Source organism: Galeopterus variegatus, unplaced genomic scaffold (assembly GCF_000696425.1).
Source record: "Galeopterus variegatus unplaced genomic scaffold, G_variegatus-3.0.2 Scaffold10521, whole genome shotgun sequence".
In the NCBI taxonomy this organism is placed as follows: domain Eukaryota; kingdom Metazoa; phylum Chordata; class Mammalia; order Dermoptera; family Cynocephalidae; genus Galeopterus; species Galeopterus variegatus.
In genome coordinates this window covers 2,720-24,419 of record NW_007736632.1, presented here as the reverse complement: position 1 = coordinate 24,419, position 21,700 = coordinate 2,720, and the positions used below count along the sequence as shown (strand labels likewise).

Here is a 21,700-nt window from a genome sequence, read left to right as displayed (position 1 = left end):
CCAGGCCCTTCTCCTTCATGCCCTGTGGTCCAGGGTATGTGCCCCACCGCCGCCTGGAGTTCACCTCCCAGGAGGCCCTCTGTGGCCTCCTCCCTGCAAGCAGAGTGGGAGCCTGGTGGAGAAGCCTCAGGCTGTGGCAGAGCCACTGTTAATAGAAAAGGAAGAAGGATGTGGGGGTGGGGGAGGCAGGTGTGGCGGGTGATGCTGGGAAGGGGCTGGTCTGAGTGAGGCACCCTGGTGGGGGCTTGCTGAGGCCTGGAAGGCGGCTGTCGTGCTCACTGAGCCGTAGTTTTCACGTTCGTAGTAGAAGATTGGACCAGATTGTTTCCACATGTCCCCAAAGCTCTGAAATTCTGCTTCTCATATTCTTGACCACAGGTCAGTTGGTAAGCCGGGTCCCCACCGCCTGCCTGCTGGTGATCCCCATTGCCAGGTCTTCTGGAATGGAGGCATGACATCATCTGTGCTCTTCCTTAGGGCTTTGCAGTTCGTGGGGGTCCCGGCTCTCATGGCTGCAGCTGGCGTGACCCCCCCTGGCTCCCTAGACCTGCTGCAGCCCGGCTTCTCCAAGACCCTCCTGGGGACTAAGCTGGAGGCCAAGTACCTGTGCTCTGCCTGCAGGAACGTTCTTCGGAGGCCCTTCCAGGCCCAGTGTGGCCACCGGTACTGTTCCTTTTGCCTGACCAGCATCCTCAGGTGTGTATGGCCAGTGGGCTGGGGGTGGGGGGACAGGGAGGAGGTGCTGGCTCTAGCCCTGCCATGTCCAGCCTGGTGGCTCCTGGCGAACTCAGTACAGATGAGATGTGCTTCACGTATAAATACTCCCTGGATTTTGGAGGCTTGGTGCAAAGAATGTAAAATTAGTAATTTAAAAGTATTGATCACATGTCGAAGTAGCACTTTGGATATAGGTTAAATACAGTATGTTGTTAAAATTAATCTCACCTGTTTTCACTGTTTCTAACGTGAGTACTAGAAAGTTTAAAGTGACATTTGTGGCTGCTCTAGATAATCAAGATGAGCCTCATCCCTGCGTGGTGACGGTCAGCGTCTGGTTTGAGAGGCATGAGGCTCCCTGCATACCATTGCAGGCTGGTCCTGTAGGGAGACTGGGAAAGCCCCTGTGTGTTGGAGCATTTGTCTTTGGGTGAGCTCTTCAGCAAGAGCACCTTGTTCACAGATGGGAAGGATGACTTGGCCTCAGAGGTTTAAGCCTTAGATACCCGTTTTAGGATTCGAATCTTCTCATCTATTTTAAATCTTTAATATATGCTTGTTCTCATTAAAGGTAGAGAATTTGAAGAAATTGAGGCGTGCGGTTGTGTTTCTAGACCGAGGCAGAAGGTGCTTGCTTATTCTTTGTGGGAGGTTTCACAATGGGATTTTTTTTTTGCCCTTTTCCCCTAGCTCCGGGCCTCAGAATTGTGCTGCCTGTGTGCACGAGGGCATATATGAAGAAGGCATTTCTATTTTAGAAAGCGGTTCGGTAAGTAAAATGCTTTGAAGCTAAAAATGTCAAAGCGAACACAAAATGTTTTGGAATTTCCTTTAACACTGATGGCAGAATGAAATTTCAGAAACTAGAAGTTGCCCCTTAGCAGACTCGGTGACGTTTAGGGTTTAGAAAGGTTGGTGTTGAGAGGTGAGTTAGTCCTCAGAGAGTCATCCTCCGCTTCTAGGGCCGGCCCAGGAAGGTGACATGGTGTTGGTTTGGACGAATGGCCACGCGCTCATCGATTGCACCTTACAAGCACTGGGGTGGCTGGGAGGAGATTTAACTGGAGGGCTGTTCCTCTCCCCAGGCTTTCCCAGATAATGCTGCCCGAAGGGAGGTGGAGAGCCTGCCAGCCGTCTGTCCCAATGATGGGTGTACCTGGAAGGGGACCCTGAAAGAATATGAGGTAAAGACGGGCGTCCCCGTGCTGGCATGGGCTGCTCCTAGGAACCTGCGTGTGGCTTGGTGGCTGAAGCATCAGCAGTCAGTATTCCACTCTCCCAGAGCAGTTATGACTTGAGCCTGCACCTTACTCTTACTGTGACTGAAGCCTGTCTGTTGTCTCTGGAGGAGGAGATGTAGCTGCTATTTAGAATATATCCATTTAGGGCCGGCCCCGCGGCGCACTCGGGAGAGTGCGGTGCTGGGAGCGCAGCAACGCTCCCGCTGCAGGTTTGGATCCTATATAGGAGTGGCCGGTACACTCACTGGCTGAGCGTGGTGCGGGTGACACCACACCAAGGGTTGTGATCCCCTTACCGGTCACGAAAAAGACAAAAAAAAAAAAAAAAAAAAGAATATGTCCATTTAGAAACTCAGACCTGCACCATGGAGCCTGGGTCATGTGACCTTGGGGGAGATACTTACCCTTTCTGTGCCTCAGTTTCCTTGTCAGTGGGGGTGCAGTACCCCGCCATTGTGGGGTAGCAGTGCAGATTGGAGGTGCCCATGTGTGTGAGGACCTAGCACCATGTAGCCCTGAGCTAGTATGTTCACCTCGGCAGTGGCATTTCCTGGTCACGAAGGACAGATCAGTTCTGCATTGGAAACTGTGTCTTTCAAGTTTGGTGCGATTCTCTGTTGTGTCTCATGTGGCCGCAAGGGATTTCTTACTTTGGGTTGTGTTGACACTGGAAATCACACAGCTAGTGGCCACAGAAGGGCTCTGGCCAGTGACAGAGGCAGTGGCTGGCGCCTGATTCATTGTGCCTTGTCTCTCTGTGCCAGGCAAAGTGGGCTTGCGGTCCTGCACAGGCACGTTGGGATTTCACTGTGGCCCTCCCGTCACTGTTAGGCATATGTCAACTAAACCTGCAGCTTAGAGGCTGAGAGGTGCAAGCACTAGTCTGAGCCGCTGCAGCTCACCCAGTTATGCAGAGTCTTCTTCCACATCATAATAAACGCCCTTTAAAAAGCTGTGTCTCAGACAGCCACCTATAGAGGTTTGCTCATGGTAGCAGCACTGTTCACGACAGCCAAAGGTAGAAACAGCTCACATCCACCCATGGATGATGGATGAACACAGAGTGGTCCATTCACACAATGGAGTATTATTCAGCCTTAAAAAGCATGGAAATTCTGACACATGCTGCAGCGTGGATGAACCTTGAAGATGTTAAGTAAGTGAAAAAAGCCAGACACAGATGGACAGGTCCTGTGTGGTTTCACTTATATGGGGACCCTAGAGTAGTCAAATCCATACAGACAGAATGTAGAATGGTGGTTGCCAGGGGCCTGGGAGGGGTGAGGGTCCTTGTTTGGTTGGCACAGAGCAGTAGATTGGGGTCTCAAAGCAGGCAGTGCCATGGTGCCATCCAGACCATTCTTGGGTTGTGATGCTGTAAAGGACTATTTGCTCAGAACTCTGGCTTTCTTCTGCATAGGGGGGCTCCCAGCACAGGGCTGCCAAGGCCCACAGAGAAGCCTCCCTGCCCAGGCAGTGGGCTGGCAGGGTCTCTGAGTCAGACCCTGGGAAATTGCCTGACAGGTTTGGAAATGGGATCCTGAATTCCTGATGGGTTTCTCTTGCTCCCTACACTGGGTGCCTGGCCATACTTTCCTCCTTTTGGCTACCTCTGACTGTGCGGTGTGAAACTTGCCAGGCTCCTGGGGCCGAGCTGCACTTGTGGCTTTCGTGGGTGATGTGCACCCCGCATCCTCCTCAGCCAGAGAGGCCTGCAGCTGGTTATTGTCCACTGCTAAAGAGGAGGGGCCCCAGGTGGGGAGGGGAGTTGGCCCCCTGAGGAGATGATTTGGGTCTCTCCTGGGAGGGTGGGGGTGCCCGGTGGTTGCAGGGGGCAATGTGGGCTTGGAGTGGGAGTGCCAGGCTACTCTTTGAGGGGACTGAGAGACCCCCTGGGAGACAGGTGGAATAACAGTCCCCAGCTCTGGGCTCCTGTTTCCTTTGGGATCTCTGATGCCTTCAGGCCTGTGGTACTCAAGGTTGGCGGCTGTGTGGGCCTCCGGCTGACGGCCAGGGACTGCAGCCAGCCCATGGGCTTGGGCGCCAGGCAGCCCTGCAGGCATGCAGGCTGGAAAGTCCCTGGCTGCACCCTTTGAGATCTCCGGAAAGTCCCTGAGAGGAGTCGGGTTTGGTCATGTGGAAGGGGCGGGACTGCTCTGGGACAGCTCAGCCGTGGCCTTTGATTTTGTTGATAAGACCTCTTGCTGGCTGTAAATGTCACAGGCGGGGACAGAGATCAAGTCCTGTACATAGCGTGGAGCCACCTCTGCGTAGGGTAGCCCTGACTCTCATCACAGGAGGCAGCAGCCGTTTGCTCCTGGGTTGCTCAGACATGCTGCCTGTTGGGGTGTTACTGTGCAAACTGATACTGAAGCTGAAGCTTTTTTTCCTTGATAGTCTGAGTTATTTGAAAAGTGTGGGAAGACGGGAGAAAATCCTGTTTAGTTTTTGAATACGTTTTTCCTTTGCAATGATGCCTTTGCTTCTAATAACTGAATGAGTTTAAAGCTCCAGTTCAGTTAAAATGTTTATGGAGCACCCACTGAGTGCTGGCAGTAGCGCTGAATCCACGTTACTGGCAGCCACAGGTGCTTAGCGGAGGGTCCCTGGGTGGGAGGCTTGCCAGAGAGGAGACCGGTTAGCACATGTGAGCGAATGAAAGATCAGGAACAGTCATGTAGACTTGGATGCATTGCACATTCTGGTGAAATTCAGGGACACAACGACTGTACAGACTGTCCCAGCTTACGATGGTTCAGCTTAGGATTTTCCCACTTTACGGTGGAGTGAGAACAAGGCTCATTCAGCAGAAACCATGTTCGAGCACCCAGACGACTTTCCTGTTTCTCACTTGTAGTGCAGTAGTCAGTCAATTACATGAGATGTTCAGCACTTTAAAGTGGGCTCTGTGTGAGGTGGTTTTGCACAAGTGTGAAGGTAGGAGTTCTGAGCACATTTAAGGAAGGCCAGGCTAAGCTACGATGTTCGGTACGTTACAGGTATTGAAAGCATGTTTGACTTATGATATTTTCAACTATGATAGCTTTATTGGGATGTAAGCCCATCATGAGTTGAGGAGCATCTGTATTTGCTTAAAATATTTAGCTCGAATTCTGGTTGAATAAATATTGATGTTTCTGAAAAGTGTCTGCTGGGGTGGGGAGAAGCTTGAGCTTTGTTTTGGTTATATAAGGCAGTGGCGCAGATGTGTCTGCCACTGCATAACTCTGGGTTCTACTTGGAACTTCAAGAACAAATGCAAGAGAAAGGTTTTATTATTGAAATTTCTTTTTTTTTTTTTGAAGATGATCGGTAAGCGGATCTTAACCCTTGACTTGGTGTTGTCAGCACCACGCCCTCCCAAGTGAGCTGACCGGCCATCCCTATATAGGGATCCGAACCCGTGGCCTTGGTGTTATCAGCGCCACACTCTCCCATGTCCCACGTGAGCCACGGGCCAGCCCTGTTATTGAAATTTCAAATGTACAGCAAGTTTGAGCAGCTAGTGGTATAGGCAGAGAGCTAAGGTCAGTGTGATGTTCTGTGTGCCCCACCACCTGCAGCAGTGATGCATGTGTAGTTTTCTTTCAGCTATACTTCCTGCCCTCATATTTTACCTCTTCTGGATTATTTTAAGGCAAATGCAAAGCATTGTGTCATTTTACCCATGAGTATTTCATTACACTTTAAAGAACAGTCTTTTAGTTAAATTAAACTATTTATGCTTTAGTTTCTATGTTTTATAAACCGTTATAGTTTCTTAGGCTCCTCCATGGTTCAGTCTGATGATTGTTTATGACATGCTCAGTGAGGCCGAGGGCCAGACGCCTGCCCATTGGTGGGTAGCGAGTCCCAGGTGATGTCGGGTTTCAGGAGGTTGGCTCCGTGAGCAGGTTATGCTCAGGCTCAGAGTTGGAGAGGTCTTGGAGGGCTGGCCCAGGTGCCCTGTGTGGGTGCCTTTGGAAGGCTGCCATGACTGTGGAAGAAGGTTTAGAGGGAATGTTCCCTGGGGAGGTTGAATGGAAGTCGGCCTGGGTGCCCACACTGTCGGGAGCAGGGTCTCCCGTCTCCTGCAACAGCATCAAGAGGCTTTGTGCAGCAGTTGCAGGTCCTGGTGCTTCCTGAGTGGCTGGCCTGGGATACTGCCCTTTAAGGCCAGGAACACATGGCAGTATCTGGGACGCCTCTGTGATGTCAACAGGGAGTCTTGTTGGGAACCCTGTGCTGCTTCCGGCGGGCATGCCGCTGCTCCCAATCACCCCATCTGCCCATGTTGGCCACTCAGTGGAGTCCCCTGTAGGCTCAGGCATGAGGTTGGGGGGATGACGGGGAGCTCATCTGGGAGGTGTGGATGCTGCTTGGACAGCACCTCTTAAGTCTCCATAAGGCCACTCTCAGGAATTCACCCTCTGCATCCCACTTGCTCCTGAGTGGACAGACCCTGGGAGCGTGTTGGTGTGCATTCTCACAGCCATTGGACCATGCAGAGAGAGAATGTGTCTGCACTGGCTGGGAGCCCTGAGGTCCCACCCCTTTGGCTTGACATAGTTGGTCCTGGTGACCCCTGAGCTGTCCCAGCTGTGGAGAGCACTGATGCTTAGACTGCAGCTCAAATGCCTACTGAGCCCATCCCCAAGAAAAGGGTGTGTCCTGTGAGCCCTAAAGACAACAGCTTGTCTAGAGACCCGCCCCCTTCCCAGAGCTTGAAAGACGGTCCCTCATATACCCATAGTGACCTTTCCGCAGGGCCATGGGGGGATACTGAGCTGTTGTCCCCATCTTCATGGAGCTGCTGCAGTCAGCCTCTCAGTCTCCTGCTGTGGACCACCACGGCCCCTCACAGTGCGTCTTCCTCCCCTCCTATCAGGGGACTCCTTTGTCTGGGATGTCTGTTGGCACACAAAATATGCTCTAGATTTCCCATCTCAAAACTAAACATTATGGGCCGGCCCGGTGGTGCACTTGGTAGAGTGCGGCGCTTGGGAGTGCTTCTCTGCCTGAATGGCAGATGGTGAACACACATTCAGAGTAGGGGTGAGGGGGTGGGAAAAAGTGCAAATAAGCGGCCTGGAGAAGAGTTCCTTGAAACTGGCAGGAAAATGCATTTTGACAAGGAGAGCTGGAATTTGGTGGCTGACAGGGGAAAGCTCTCCAGCAGCACAGGAATGGGATGGGGCGGGGTGGGGGGGAGGCTACCACAGGCACTCAAAGAAGTTGAGACTGTCAACATGCAGACCTTTTCCTATTACAGGCCTTTTTCTTCTTCTCTCTATTTTTTTTTTTAACTTTCTGGGGTGTTCCTTTCTTAAAGAGAGCAGGGAAAGGAGGTGGTTTATCAAGTCCAGTTCTCATTTTGCATCAGAGAGTAGTATTGATTTTCCACCCATGACTGCTGAAAATTAGAATTTCTTCATGAAGCTTGGCTCTTTCCTTGCGTAATAACTTCGTATAGCATACATTATACGAAGTTATACGATGACGACGGGGCCAAGATTGGCAGGATCACGTCCTAGCACTGACTACACTGTGCTTTTGGTCTTCAGAGAATGTGCACAGCCTGCTTTTCCCATCAGGAGCTGACGTGTGTGGTGGGGACCCTCCAGCCCCTGGCAGCGACTGTGCACACAGCGGTTTCACACGGAGAATGCGGGGGGAGGGGGGCCTGGGTGATATGGCACCATCTGAGACCAGCTGCAGCAGAGCGTCCCCTTGGCTCATCTGGGCAGGGAGGGGGCAGTGTGCTTTGGCATCTGTGAGGGGAGAGAACAGGATGCACTAGCCTCTCCCTCCCACCCTCTGACCTGTGAGAGCCACAGAGTCCGCCTCCAGGGCAGTTGGGGAGGATGGCACACAGGGGCCATCGCACAGATACAGAGCCACCCCTACATGTGCTGTGGTGTCAAGGGGCAATGCTGGGGCTGCCCAGTGTGTCCTGTGCTCCCTGTTGACACCTTCTCTTGTTGCCAGAGCTGCCACGAAGGACACTGCCCCTTCATGCTGACCGAGTGCCCTGCGTGCAAAGGCCTGGTCCGCCTCAGTGAGAGGGAGCGCCACTCGGAGCACGAGTGCCCGGAAAGAAGCCTGAGCTGCCGGCACTGCCGGGCACCCTGCTGCTGGGCAGACATGAAGGTGTGTGGGCAGGGCGCTGAGCTGGAGAGTCAGTGCCCGTGGTCAGGGCTGGTCTGGCTCCTTTGTGCTTGTGTCCACCGCCTCAGCCCTTTCTTTGCAGCCAAGAGGGTAGGAGGTCCTTGATGAAGCCAGTAGAAAGCGCTCCATTTCAGAAAAGCACGGGCACACCAGGTAGAGAAGGGCGTGTGATGCTCAGGTCACTGGCACTCTGCAGGCCTATGCTCCCCTGACTGCCACTGAACAAACCTCACTTACTGTCTTCTCATCCCAGAGGTGCTCAGAATGTGTCTCTAAAGGGCCCAAGCTGTAACACCACATCTGAGCCGTGGCAGCCGTTGCTCACCGTCACCTGCTGGCTGTGTCCATGATCCCCATTGTCCCTCAGTGTTTTCTGTGGTGATCAGGATCAAAATGGGGTCCTTCATGCATCACTGAAATGTCTGGGGAGCCCCTCCATCTCTTATAGTCCCCTGTGAACCTCCTTCTGTGCTGTGCCGTGTGTCCGTCCATCCAGTCTCACCTGCTCTTCTGCTGACTCATGCCCAGGGTTGGTCCTGTGTTCCTCTCTCCCCTCTCCCCGACAACTATGAAGGGGACAGGCCTGGCTCAGGCCCACCGCAGCAGCACATCAGGGGTCTCTTGGAGATGTCCTGGGTGCCTGATGGGCGCATGCGAGGCCAGCCCGGTCCATCTGCTAGAAAGTCCCGCCTGCCTGGCACTTCCCACCTAGAGCGGATGTTCTCCATCCTCATCTGGACACAGTCTTCCCAGGGTTGCTAATTGGTGGCACTCTCTTTTTAAATCATCCCTGATGGCCTTGTCTTTCTGGTGTTGCTCTGGAGGCTAGCAGAACAAAGAAGAAAGGTTAAACACCTCTGAAGCTCCTGCGGGATCCCACCCAGGGTTGAGTGCCATCTCAGGAGGGTCAGAAGGTGACCAGAGCATTTCTGTGGCCCCGCGGGTGCTGGCCACTGAGCGTTGTGGGCACCCCCTCCTCACCCACAGCCCCATGCCCATTGTTGGCGTCCACACCTAACATTCCTGACTGCTTCTCTTTAAGGCACACCACGAAGTCTGCCCCAAGTTCCCCTTGACTTGTGAAGGCTGTGGCAAGAAGAAGATCTCTCGGGAAAAGGTAGGTTGTGTCCTCACACCTCTGAGGACCACAGGGACAGGGCCTGAGTGCTGGCAGTGAGGGTCCCATAGTGCATGGTGTGGGGTAGGTATGACCTGGCGCCCAAAGGAACAGTGGCCCAAAGCTTCCATGTCTCAGGGTCACGAGATGGCATGATGTGTTCAGGCATGTTGGCTACTCTTCTGAGCATGCCAGTGGCCAGGTGGCTGAGCCTAGAACCCTTTTCTTTAACCTCCAACATACATTGTTATTTACTTTTTGGACAGGCCATTTAAACCTTCAAGTTGTCGTTGCCCTACACATGCCACTTAGGAGAAGTGCTGGTGTTACCCTTGAAGCTTGGTATTTGCAGCAAGTGATCTGGGGTGGAGGGTCTGTTGCCAAAGCAATAGAGCATCGATGCCTTGGGACAGGGTCTTGTTCCCTCACATCCCTAGTTCTGTAAGGAAAGTAGCTTCTTACACTGGGGTGAGTTAACTGCTCCAATGACACCTTTGGGAAAGGAGGTTGGGAGGTAACGTGGAAACATATTTTCTCACCCTCTGACCTTCTTGGACTGGAAGGGGCAAAGGTGGCTCACCCAGAGAGGCTGCAGCCACAGGAGGGGATGCAGTGTGTGCCCACGTGCTAGAGGTCAGGTTGACGTCTGCAGTTGTTGGTCCGTGCCTGGCGGCAGTGTGGCACTTTCTAAGCATGTGCCCATTGGCCTGTTTGGTTTGTTTCCATTTAAATAAGGGTCACAGCTCGAGTCCTGGGATGGGCAAGGCCGACGGACAGGGAGTCTCTCCTCCCCAGTACAGGGTCTGTCAAGTGTCACGCACTGTGGATTTGGCTGAGCGAGCGCTTCCTCGGGTATGGTTTGACCTTCCCTGGAGGCTAGAGCTTGCTCTCGAAGCCCAATGTGAGGGTCACCTCTGTCTTTTGATGGGAATGTGGAAGAGGGGCTGCGGCTGACATTACACCCCCTTTGGAGGCCGGGACACCAGCTCGATGTCCCACTGCTGTGAGGCTAAGCCTGGTCACGGTTGCCGGTGCTGTCCCTGCTGGGCCATGCTGGAGCTGATCCACATGGGCGTCCTTGGCCTCGTGCCCTCATCTGCATCGGCTCTTGGGTTGTCCCGGGATGGTTTGTACTGAGAGGTCACAAGTTTACTCTTTCCCTGTGGTTTTCTATTTTCAGAGGGAAAGGCGGGTTCCCCAGGCAGCCCGGGGTGTCCAGTGGGCTTTGTTCCCGCCCTCCCCCCACCAAAAGCTGAGTGCGTTTTAATCTACTACGTCTTTATTTTGGTGCTTACGGGCCTCACCTGCAGCCCGAGGGGACCTTCCAGACACCCCTCACCTCTGGAGCTGCCAGAGCCGATGCCACCTGCCCCTCTGGACGTAGGGACTGTGGTCTCAGTGCCAGGTGTTCCTGTGGCCGTTGGTGCTCCTAGTCCCTTCAGAGGACAGAGCTAAGGATGTGTCCACACTGATATTTTTAGTTTATGTGTAACACTCAGGGATTTCTTTTTTAATTTTGTATTTGTATTTCTTCTATGCTGAGAATCTTGGTTCCTGTCAACATTACCGTGCTAACTTACTTGCTTTATTCTGTACGTATTGTAGGCTTAAAGTCAAAATAGTAATATTATTTACAATAAGACCACGGAATAAAGTTTATGATTTCTTTGAAGTTCTTTTTGTCTTTGGAAGAATGTCTTACTTCCAAAGATGAATGGTGTAGCTGCTATGTTCTGAGGTCAGCTGGAATAAATTTTTCTGTGTGTTTATGTCACTAACTGTATACCAGTTAGTTCATTTGCTTCAGGTTTTTTGTTAAAGTTTAGGGATTTTTTTCTTTTTGATTTACTTTCGTTCTTTGATTATGTAAGACATTTACATAATTCCAGAGTCAACACTATGGCAAGTTTGCTTGGAGCAGCCTCACTCTGGTCCTGTCTCATCATCTCAGGCCGCCTCCCCCACATGTTTTGTGGGGAGCTGTTCTGCCAACCTCAGCATGCCTGGGGGGCTTGGGTCAGGCTTCTCACCCTCATTTCTTTGGACACATGCAGGGCTGAGCTGGGTGTGGGATGTTGCATGTTGGGAGCTGCTGGTTCTTTGAATGCTGGTCTGTGGGCTCACTGGACCAGCTAAGAAGCCAGTGGATGGCCACCGTTCCCTGGTTCCCAGTCTTTGATAACGTGTCTGTCCATTCATGAGGAGGATGATAACTGTAGGGAAAGGTTATTTAGTATTTGCTGGGGGTGATCCTTCTTCAGCCCTTAAAGGAACCCTAGGGGAATCATTTGCCAGATGAGGAAACTGAGGCTCGAGGCGGCCAGACACCCAGCTGCGGTCTCTGTGGCCCTGGCTGTGGGGCAGTGTGGTGGCGCCTGGAGCTCCTTTCATTCTCCAGCAGTGCTTTGCCCCCGCACTGCCCTCCCCTTGGCAGGAACGCCCCATGGCAGCATGCAGCAGGCAGTTTCTCGGCCCCTTTTTGTGAGCCTTCTGTAGTGGAGATGTCCAGGCCTGGATGGAGTGCGAGAGCCCCGTGAGAACTGGCCCTGAGGCCACAAGGGGCCGGTGCTGGTTCTGCTCCGTTCTTGCCTCCTTTCCTCCCAGAACCAGTGCTTCATCTGGAAATACTTTAGCGACCGCAGGGGTCCTTACGTTATTTTAAGAGGAAATACATCGTGGATTCATACTATTTCTATTTCGGATTTTTACCTAACTTTTGTATTTATATTTATTTTTTTTGCAGAAAATCTTAGTTCCTGATGACATTAACCTGCTACTTTGTTTTATTCTACTATAGCTGAATGACTCTTCATAGTATTAATTATTGTAATGACAATAATCAACTGTCAATAACTTCATAATAACAGTACTGAAATTAGCACTAACTATATGAGTAACTAATTGTGTGATGTAATTTTCTATCTAGTTCCTTTTGCTTTTAGAGTCTGTACAACCAAATTGCTGTGTTTTAAAGTCACTTGTAGTTTTGCTGTGACAAGCTGCCATTTCAGTAGACCATTAAGCTGCATCTGTTAAATTTCAATTTTGAGTTTCAAAGATTGCTCTTTTTAAAAAAGTGCTTTAAGGAGAGACTTTGTTTTTGTTGATAACCACAACATAAAAACATCTAAGGCACAGAGGAACAACTGCCTTTTTGCAGGAGTCCCGGACAGTGCAGCCACTACTCTCCATCTTAAGAGTCAAGTCTTCCTCTAAGCAGAATCCCCAGAATTCAGCTTTTCTGGGATGTTCACGCAGCTACCAAACTTCTCAGGAATGCAAATAACTACAAAAAATTACATTTATAAACTAAATCCTCTGTTTCTGGAATTACTATGTCCTTTCATAGACAGAAGAACACTGTTTAAAATTCAAAAGGTTCAAGCCTGAGGGTCCGGCCCGTGGCTCACTTGGGAGAGTGCGGTGCTGATAACACCAGGGCTATGGGTTTGGATCCTATATAGGGATGGCCGGTGCACTCACTGGCTGAGCGCGGTGCGGCCGGTCTCAAAAAGGACAAAAAAAAAAAGTCCTTTAGTTCTGTAAAGTAGTTGCATGGCACCAAAGTGAAAGCTGCAGAAAAGGTTTGTCCTGAGAAGTGTGTCGCTGGGTCCCCTTCGGGCTCTGCCACACCCCTCGGCAGGGAGACGTGCTGGTCCCCAGACTTACCAGCAGAGGGGGTGTTAGCCTTGGGTTTTCGCCAGTGGGATGTGAGAAGTGCCTGGGACAGTTTCAGTTTGCATTTCTCAAATTGTGAATGGGGTGACTCTTGTTTACCCAAGGCTCACTTGCATTTCTCCTGCTGGGGAGCGTCTGTCTGGCTCCCGCCCATTCCTCAGTGGGGTTGTTGGCCGTTCCTTTCTCAAATGTCTGGAACTCTCTGTGTATAGGGATACAGCGGAAGTCAACTGTCATTTTGCTTTATGTAAGGATGTTTCTCAGTTTTTTCCTTCGTTTCTGGAGGGCACTGTTCGCAGTTTTTCTGTTGAGTCAGCATTAGGACCACTCCCCACGCCAGGCATGGGGGAATCCCGGGGTTCCTTCTGGAACATGCAGGTGTGACTCTAGTGTCTGGTGTTCTGGCCCGCTTGCCACATCGCCTGGGAGCTGGAGAGGCAAGGGCCGCGATCAGCTTTCTTCATCCGGCTGTTCCTCATCCTCACACCCATTGTTAAAACACTAGTCTCTTCTTCCTTCCGTGATTCGAGATGCTGCCTAGTTGTATGCACAGTGTCTGTGTGCAGTGGGGCCTCTCCCGTGGTCCACCAGTGTTGTCCAGCAACAGCACGTGCAAAGGCTTGTGCCAGGGACAGGGCTCCTCATTCCTCTCTGGGCTTTGACTCCAGAAATCGACCCCAGGGCCTCCACCCCCCAGGTCCTGTGCACAGGGCTGCATTCTGTGTGGCAGACTTCCCCGCAGACGTGAACTGGGTCCACAGGCATCCTGCGGTGCTAGCCCACCTCGGTCACGGCAGAGCATGTGGCAAGTGCGTGTGCATGTGACTTTGGACATGGGTTGTCAGGTTTCACTCAGCATGAGAATGTAGAGGCCACTGGGTGTAGCTGATGATCCTTCGACTAAGTTCTGGTCTGGTCAGGGCTGAAGTGGCACTTGTGACCTGACCTGTCCCTCTAGTTTCAGGACCACGTCAAGACTTGCGGCAAGTGCCGGGTCCCTTGCAGGTTCCATGCCGTCGGCTGCCCTGAGATGGTGAGTCTGAGGGTCTGCCGTGGAGGCTTGCTAGGCGCTGGGTGGGCTGTACCCTCGTCCTGAACGTGCTGCTCACTCAGTCTCCAGCCCCTGCTCCTCCCTGTTTCCTTCCAGCCTCCCTGACTGCCTCTCCTCGGTCTCCATCCCAGCACCCCCTCCTCCCGCCCTCGGGTGTCCCAGGCCCAGTCCCCAGGCAGCTCTGTCCACTCTTGTCCTCTTGATAATCTGGTAGTGCCCCTGGCTTTGACCACCACCTGTCTCTGAGAACGCCCAAATGAGTGCAGCTAACTGCCGCCTCAAACCTCTCTGCATGTCTAGTGGACGTCTCAGACTTACCATGGCTGGCATACCTTGACCACTTGTCTGCCCACTGTCCCTGTGCCCCCATCCTCCTGTCTTGCCCACAAAAGGACACCACCATGACCCAGTTGTGCCAGCCAAAGCTCCGAGCACCCGGCAGTTATTTGGGTCCTTGCCTGTGTCTCACACGTCACATCCAATCTTACAGAGAACCTTGCCTGCCTTAGATGGATCCTGGTTCCCCACCAACACCTCCCCCATTTCCAGTCACTGCTCCTGCACGTCACCCTCATCTCTCACCTGGACACAGGCCGCGGGTGCCTGATGAGCTTCTCCCGTCCACTGCTGCCTACTCTGATGTGTTTACATGGAAATCAGATCATGACACTTTCTTGCTTAAAATCCTTCTGTGGCTTCCCATCTTCACACCTGGACGGTGACTCAGAGTCCTCTTTGTGGCCTCTGATCTCACCTCTGCCCTGTCACTGCCCTCAGTCTCCTCCCGTCTAGAGCTGCATGACTGCCAGATTCCCGTGCATAGACCCCCCCGCCCTGGCCTGCTCTGTTGTCACCTGTCACACATGCCCATGTCTGTTTCTTGTCCATCTTTTCCTGCACAATGGGAGCCTTGTGATCAGGACTCTGTTGTGTCCCCTTGAGTGTTGCTGGGCTAGAGGTAGCCCTGGCCAAGGTGGGTATGTGGTAGATGGAGGGAAGCAAGCAGAGTGTGCAGACCCTCCCCTGGGCAGCTGGGGACCGGGCATCCCGCCAGTCTGACCTGCCTGCGCCATGAAGACAGGGACAGTTCACAGCATGTGTAATGTTGGCCGTCGAGGTGGTGGTCTTTTTTTTTCCCTGTGTATGTGTATTTATTGCTTTGTTTTTATTTTTGTTTGTTTTTTTTGGTAGCTGATTGGTACAGGGATCCAAACCTTTGACCGTGGTGTTATAATCCCTCTGTATCCAACTGAGCTAACTGGCCAGCCCGAGGTGATGGTCCTGTTTGGTGACTTGATTATATATAACCTTACATGCTTGGCTTTTTTGTTTTTCTAATGCCAGTGAAAAGGCCAGTCGTTGCCTCCTTTTTCTCCATCTGTGCTGGACAGTCTCCTGCTTTCTGTGGTATGGTTCTGGTCCACTTCCTGCTCAGATGTGGCATCCACCATCCCCAGGGAGCCCAGTTCTTTGAAGGAAGTGGTTTTAGAGACCACTGCTGGGGCCCCAGGGCACTTACTACGACTGCCATGGTCCTTGCCATGGGCCTTTTCGGTGGTCAGAGATAAGAAAGTACATTGTGAGTTTACGGCAATGCATCCCACTCAGATGAAGGACTAGGGTTTGTGCTGACCTCATTGAACCTTACTGGGTCTCCCCCATGCTTGCAGACGTGCACCAGGCTCAGCCATAACGTTATAGTCCCTGCAACTCCCCAAGGAGGACCGAGAAGCATCCTCTTGTCTAGTTCTTGACTTCCCAGCGCCCCTCTGCTCTCTGGGTGGTTGTGCCTCTAACTAGGTTCACGTTGTTTCTTTTTACTTGTACTTTTTTTGAGAATGTCTTTAACATTTTTTAATTTTGTTGTGGAAGTTTGAAAACTATTTAGTTGCAAAGTGGGTGTGTTTGAGGAAGGTCAGCTTCCACCCTGTCGATCCACCTCCCCCCGTGGGCAACTTTTTTAAAGTGGTGTTTTCTTCCTTTTTATTTTAAATAAAAGCAAGTAAGTTAACTTAGGAAGGTTTACATTTTTGAAACGTAGTTGACTTTCAGACAGTGACACATTTTAGCTGTCATGTAAATGAGAAGGATGAGAATCCTGGACGCGAGCCACCGCCAGCAGTGCTGGGCGTTCTGTGCTCACATGGCCCTGGGTCCCCTCAGTCCAGCTGAGGCCCCTGCCACCATGGGCTTGCCTGTCACAGCCGAGCCCCTGCCCCATATCCACAGGTGGAGAGCGAGAATCAGCAGCAGCACGAGGCGCAGTGGCTGCGGGAGCACCTGGCTCTGCTGCTGAGTTCTGTCCTGCAGGCTACGCCCCTCCCAGGAGGACAGGGCCAGGTGAGCGAAGAGATCCTGCAGAGGTGTGAGACCCTGGAGAGGAAGACAGCCACCTTCGAGAATATCGTCTGTGTCCTGAACCGGGAGGTGGAGAGGGTGGCCATGACTGCTGAGGCCTGTGGCCGGCAGCACCGGTTGGACCAAGACAAGATTGAAGCCCTGAGCAACAAGGTCTGTGCCCAGCAGGCAGGCGTTGGGGGCGATGTTCACGCCCCGCAGGTTACAGCGGGCCGTGCAGCTTTAGAGGCTGGACGGCGCAGAACTTGATCCACAAACCCCGCCCAGTACGGTTTCTACATTAGGCTTTGGCTTCCTTCATTTCTCTCGGGGACCCAACTCCAGGAGGTTGTGGAGGTGGGCGGGCTAGGCTGCTTCTCTGAGCTGGGAGGGCAGAGTCAATGATGGGGAGGTGCCCGGCCAGTGCGGCTTCTGAGTGCACTTTCTGGCCCAGAGCCCTGTGTGGATGTGCAGCCTCTCCCTAACCCCCAGGTGGAGTTGGAGGGTCCTATGGGGATGGAGGTCCCTCACTCCCATATGAGGGAAGGGGTCTCGGCACCTGACAGGTGCAGCAGCTGGAGAGGAGCATCGGCCTCAAGGACCTGGCAGTGGCCGCCCTTGAGCAGAAGGTCCTCGAGATGGAGGCGTCCACCTATGATGGGGTCTTCATCTGGAAGATCTCAGACTTTGCCAGGAAGCGCCAGGAGGCCGTGGCTGGCCGCACACCCGCCATCTTCTCCCCAGGTGTGCTGCTGGGTGCCCGGGGTCCCCTCACCTGGGGCCACATGGAAGGGACTCTGAGGGCCGGGCTGGGTGCGTCCCTGGCTAACACCAGGAGCGTTTACTATTCCCTGAGGAGGAGTCTGGAGGCTGAGGCACAGCTGGTGTGTCCCCCTCTGGCAGGAGTTGTTGGGTACCTGGCTGGCTTCCCCCCAGGTACCAGCTCTCAGTGTGCTCCTGTCACTGGGCACACAGCCCTTCACTGTGGTGGGACCCAGCCATGGACAGACAGAGGACAAAGTGCGGGGCTGGGGAGGCTGGTGGAGGACAGGAGGAGGGCAGGTGCTAGGCAGGAGATGGGTGCTCAGGGTGTCGGGGTCGGGGTCTGGGCTAGTCTGACCCTCCGCGGTTCCGTTTTGGCATCTGCTGCATACAGGAGACCTGTGGGGGGCTTCTCTTCACCCCAGCTCACAGGGCCTCTGGAAGGCAATGCCAGACAGGGAGCGAGGGAAGGGTTCCCGGCCAGACCTCGCCTTTCAGTGCTCCACTGCGGCTGCTTCTGCAGCGCTTCCAGAGGTGGTCCCCTCCTGCACGGCCTTGCTGAGCTCCTGCGGCCGTCTTTGGCCCTGGTCAGGCTCGTCTTGCTGCTCAGTTGCTTGCTTCGCAGACTCAGCAGCGCCGGTCAGGACGTGCCGTTGCGTGCCATCTGTTCTCATGTTCACTTGGTGAACCTACTACTGAAACCACAGGTTTAGGAGTGAGGCTGAGATGTTGTAGACTCCTGGTCTTTGAATTTAACTTGGCACTGCTGGTACAAGTCCCTGAGTGCTGGGGGTTGCGGTGCTCCCATGCCTCCCACGGAGGGGCCACTCTCCTATTTGGCCCATCCTGACAGTGCCTTCAACAAGGGCCAGAAATGGACAAAAATCACACACTCTGTCTTCTCTGAGTTGAAATGATAAAAATGAAAGTTTGTTTTAGGTCTAAATGCGAGGGAACACCCCAGGCAGCCTGCAGGGCCTGGCACCACCCTTTCTCACCTGGAGGCAGGTTAACGCTTCTTTCTGGAGGCATCCTTCCCTTTGCAGACGTTTTGTTCAGCTGAAATGTACCTGCTATGATTAGGGTTCTTGGGAGTTCCCACAGTGAGAGCAGGTGAAAGGTCAGCATTGGTGGAGGCTGCCTCAGTGACGGTTTTTGTGGGAGCCATGCTGGAGCAAGAGGCTCTGTCTTAAGTTGTCTGCTTCGGTGCTGCTGGTGAGCTCGGCTCCAGTACTAGGCGAGGCTGTGGGAAGATGAGAAGGAGGCTCTAGACACAGTGCTCAGAGCCCTGCTGTGGAGGCTCCACTCCCACAAGTGGGCAGGGTGAAAGTTGATGTTGATGCAGTGAAAGCCGCCAGGATTGCTGTCTGCAGGTTTGCTGTGCACATCTGGCTGCATCTGGCTGTCATTCCTTCCTGTGCACCTTGTTGGGTCTGAGGGATGTCGGCTCTGCCTGTTCTAGATTTCCACCCCAGCTGGTGCCTCTTTCTGTGCCTGCTGGGCATGGACTCCCCTTGCAGCTTTGCCAAGAGCCCCAGCTGCTGGGGTGGGGGGCTCCCCTACAGTACTTCACCGGCCCTTCAAGTTAACAGTTGTTGCGTGCATCACAGGTTTGGGGGTTACATTTAAGGTTCTTAAAAATGTTTCTAATTACTAGTTTTGTTTTATTATTATTTTTAATAAATTTGTTTTCATTAGCAACTAACTCTGCATAGTTTGAGAGAGGAAATCTCTCTTTTTGCTCCCAGAGCCTGAATGTTTCTGTGTGCATGTTTCTGTTTCTTGGGGACAGGCAATCAGGTAGGAAGAGCCCTGCCCTGCCCTTCCCAGGTGTCAGCTCACTGGCGCCTCCCCCTCCTCCCCAGCTTTCTACACGAGCAGGTATGGCTACAAGATGTGTCTGCGCATCTACCTGAATGGTGATGGCACCGGGCGAGGAACACACCTGTCCCTCTTCTTTGTGGTGATGAAAGGCCCGAACGACGCCCTCTTGCGGTGGCCCTTCAACCAGAAGGTGCGAAAGGCTGTCCCTGTGGGCTTCCCTGGGGGAGCACCTGGGAGCCTCTCGGGTCAGTGCAGCTGCAGGTGGCAAGGCTGCCTGGGATAGGTAGCTGAGGCTCACTAGATTCAGGCATCTGCAGCAGGCGTGCCATCCCGAGGCATGTTGGCACTAGAGTGGAGCACCCTGGTGGGTTCTAGTCTGCTCCGGGGTTTCTGAATGCTGGCCACGATGTGGGTAGCTGGCTCATGACCCACCAGGGCCAGCAGCTTTGAGGACCCTGCCTCAGAGGGCGTGTTTCAGAGGAAAGAACACACAGAAGCCCTCTATCTACAGGGCAGCTTAGTACAGGCTGAATATTCCTTAACCAAAATGCTTGGGATCAGAAGTGTTGCAAATTTTGGATTTTTTCAGATTTTGGAATATTTGCAGATACTTAATTGGTTGAGCACCCCTAATCTGAAAATTTGAAATCAGAAACGCTCCAGTGAGCATTTCCTTTGAGCATCATGTTGGTGCTCAAAAATTTTCAGAGTTTGGAGCATTTTGGATTTTTGGATTGGGGATGCTCCACTTGTATTTTGAAAAACAGACACCATTTCTGGTTAAAGAATTGAAGATTCTTTGAGCATCATGTTGGTGCTCAAAAATTTTCAGAGTTTGGAGCATTTTGGATTTTTGGATTAGGGATGCTCCACTTGTATTTTGAAAAACAGACACCATTTCTGGTTAAAGAATTGAAGATTAAGAGACTAGGGTGAATGACAGTGGTCTCTTTCATTCACCAGAACAGACGGGCACCCTGCCCCTGCCCCCCACAGCCAGTGGATGTGGGGCATTGGGGGGGGGGGAGGGAGGCACCAGGGACCCTCATCTGTCGCTGTGGTTCCAGGTCCACGGCCCCACAGAGGCAGGCAGTCTTGGTTTCCCTCTGAAAAGTGCTCTTCTTCAAGGGAGGGTAGTTCATGCTTCACGATCTCTTTGGCAAGAAAATGTCTTTGTCAATAAATATTATTCAGAAAAAATACAAAACAATACAAGTTCAGGATGATAAGCTTTAGACTAAGATCCCAGATGTCAGGGGACAGAAAATGCCACTGTAGGCCTAGACCTCCGGACAAGCTGCACACGCTGTGGCTGCGTGCACAGGAGCCACTGTAGGAGCAAGGCCAGCCGGCTGTGTGGCCTCAGCCCCGCCTCACCGTCTGGTCGGGGTCATAGGGTGGCTCTGTGTGTGGCCACCTGCCAAGGGCTCTCTAGGTGTCTGACCTCAGGAGCTGCAGTGCAGGATGCTTGGATGCCTCACAGACCAGTGTGCTCTCTCTCGGCTCTCCTCCCAGGTGACATTGATGCTGCTTGACCAGAACAACCGGGAGCACGTGATCGATGCCTTCAGACCCGACGTGACCTCGTCCTCTTTCCAGAGGCCAGTGAATGACATGAACATCGCAAGCGGCTGCCCTCTGTTCTGTCCTGTCTCCAAGATGGAGGCCAAGAACTCCTATGTGCGCGACGATGCCATCTTCATCAAGGCCATTGTGGACCTGACAGGGCTCTAGCTGGCTCTGTGAGGAGCCACCACACTGGGCTGGGCCAGGGCCAGGGCCTCACACACAAAGGCAGGCGGGTCTGTGCTTGGGCACAGCCAAGTTCCCCGTCACACCACAGGGGCTGCCAGTCCTCAGATTTCAGAGACTGCGTGGAAGGCCTGGGAGACGGCTCAGCCCATGCACCTCACGGGACTGGCCGTGGATCTTCAGGTGCTTCCCAGGGTGAACCGTCTTCACAGTCTTCTCCGTACACTGAAGGGAGAGGCCCTGGGTGTGCTCAGAGGGGGAGCACATGTTAGCAAGGGGCTTTGGAGCAGCACACATGTAGCAGGAGTGCAGTGGGCAGCCCTGCATCCCTCCGGTGTGGCAGGCAGAAAGCAGGTGGGGGCTCCTGCAGGAGAGGGGGTCACTGCCGGCCGGCCAGGCAGCCACCGAGCAAGGAACCCAGTGCAGCTGGGCTCTGTCCTCTGGTCCCTGGAGAGGAGGGAGTGTTCTTAGACCCCTGGGTGCTTATCTGGACACAGCTCCTGCCTGTGCCAGTTTGGTCAGGTCAGCGGGCAGGAGAGGGTGCTGGCCCCTGCTGCCTCTGCCTCAACCATGGTGTAATGTGCGGGGCACACAGTACAGCTCCCCTGGGTGACTTGTCAGCTGCACCGTCAAGCTGAGGAGGAATTTTTATTAAACCGTACATATCTCTGTGGTGATTGGTGTTCTTTTGCTCCATTTGGCCTGTGGCTTTCAGCTTTGGCAGTGGTGACCCTCTGTGCGACTTACTGGCTGGTTCTCCTCCCATGGACCCCTCCCCACAGGGTGCCCGGCCCCTGCCTGCCTCTCCAGCCAGCTGGGGGCCTCTTTTCCTTAAACACTCTCATCTCTCTCTCTCAGGCTTTGGCAATGCCCAGCATTCCTTCCTCTGGAATGTTCTTCCCTGTCCAGCTCTTGCCCTTTAAAAAAAAAAAAAAAAAAAAAAAAAAAAATTACTAGCCCACTGACTTAGAAAGTCAGAAATAACAACTATCTGGCAGAGATAGAGAAATGAGGGGAGAAATAAAGTGTACCCTAACCTCAAGCCCTCTGCCATTTGGCATGCAACTGCATATT

The 21,700-nt window shown here is 53.0% G+C and overlaps 1 protein-coding gene across 1 annotated transcript; it reads left to right on the top strand.

Moving 5' to 3' along the window:
- Positions 1 to 499: 499 nt before the first annotated feature.
- LOC103610047 (TNF receptor-associated factor 2) lies at positions 500 to 21,299 on the top strand. Its single transcript, XM_008594285.1, has 10 exons — positions 500 to 696; positions 1,408 to 1,486; positions 1,803 to 1,901; positions 7,926 to 8,087; positions 9,148 to 9,222; positions 13,859 to 13,933; positions 16,181 to 16,462; positions 16,855 to 17,032; positions 18,916 to 19,064; positions 20,390 to 21,299. Exons 1-10 carry the CDS (start codon positions 509 to 511, stop codon positions 20,606 to 20,608), a joined length of 1,506 nt encoding a protein of 501 aa, XP_008592507.1. The 5' UTR covers positions 500 to 508; the 3' UTR covers positions 20,609 to 21,299.
- The last annotated feature ends 401 nt before the right edge of the window (positions 21,300 to 21,700 follow it).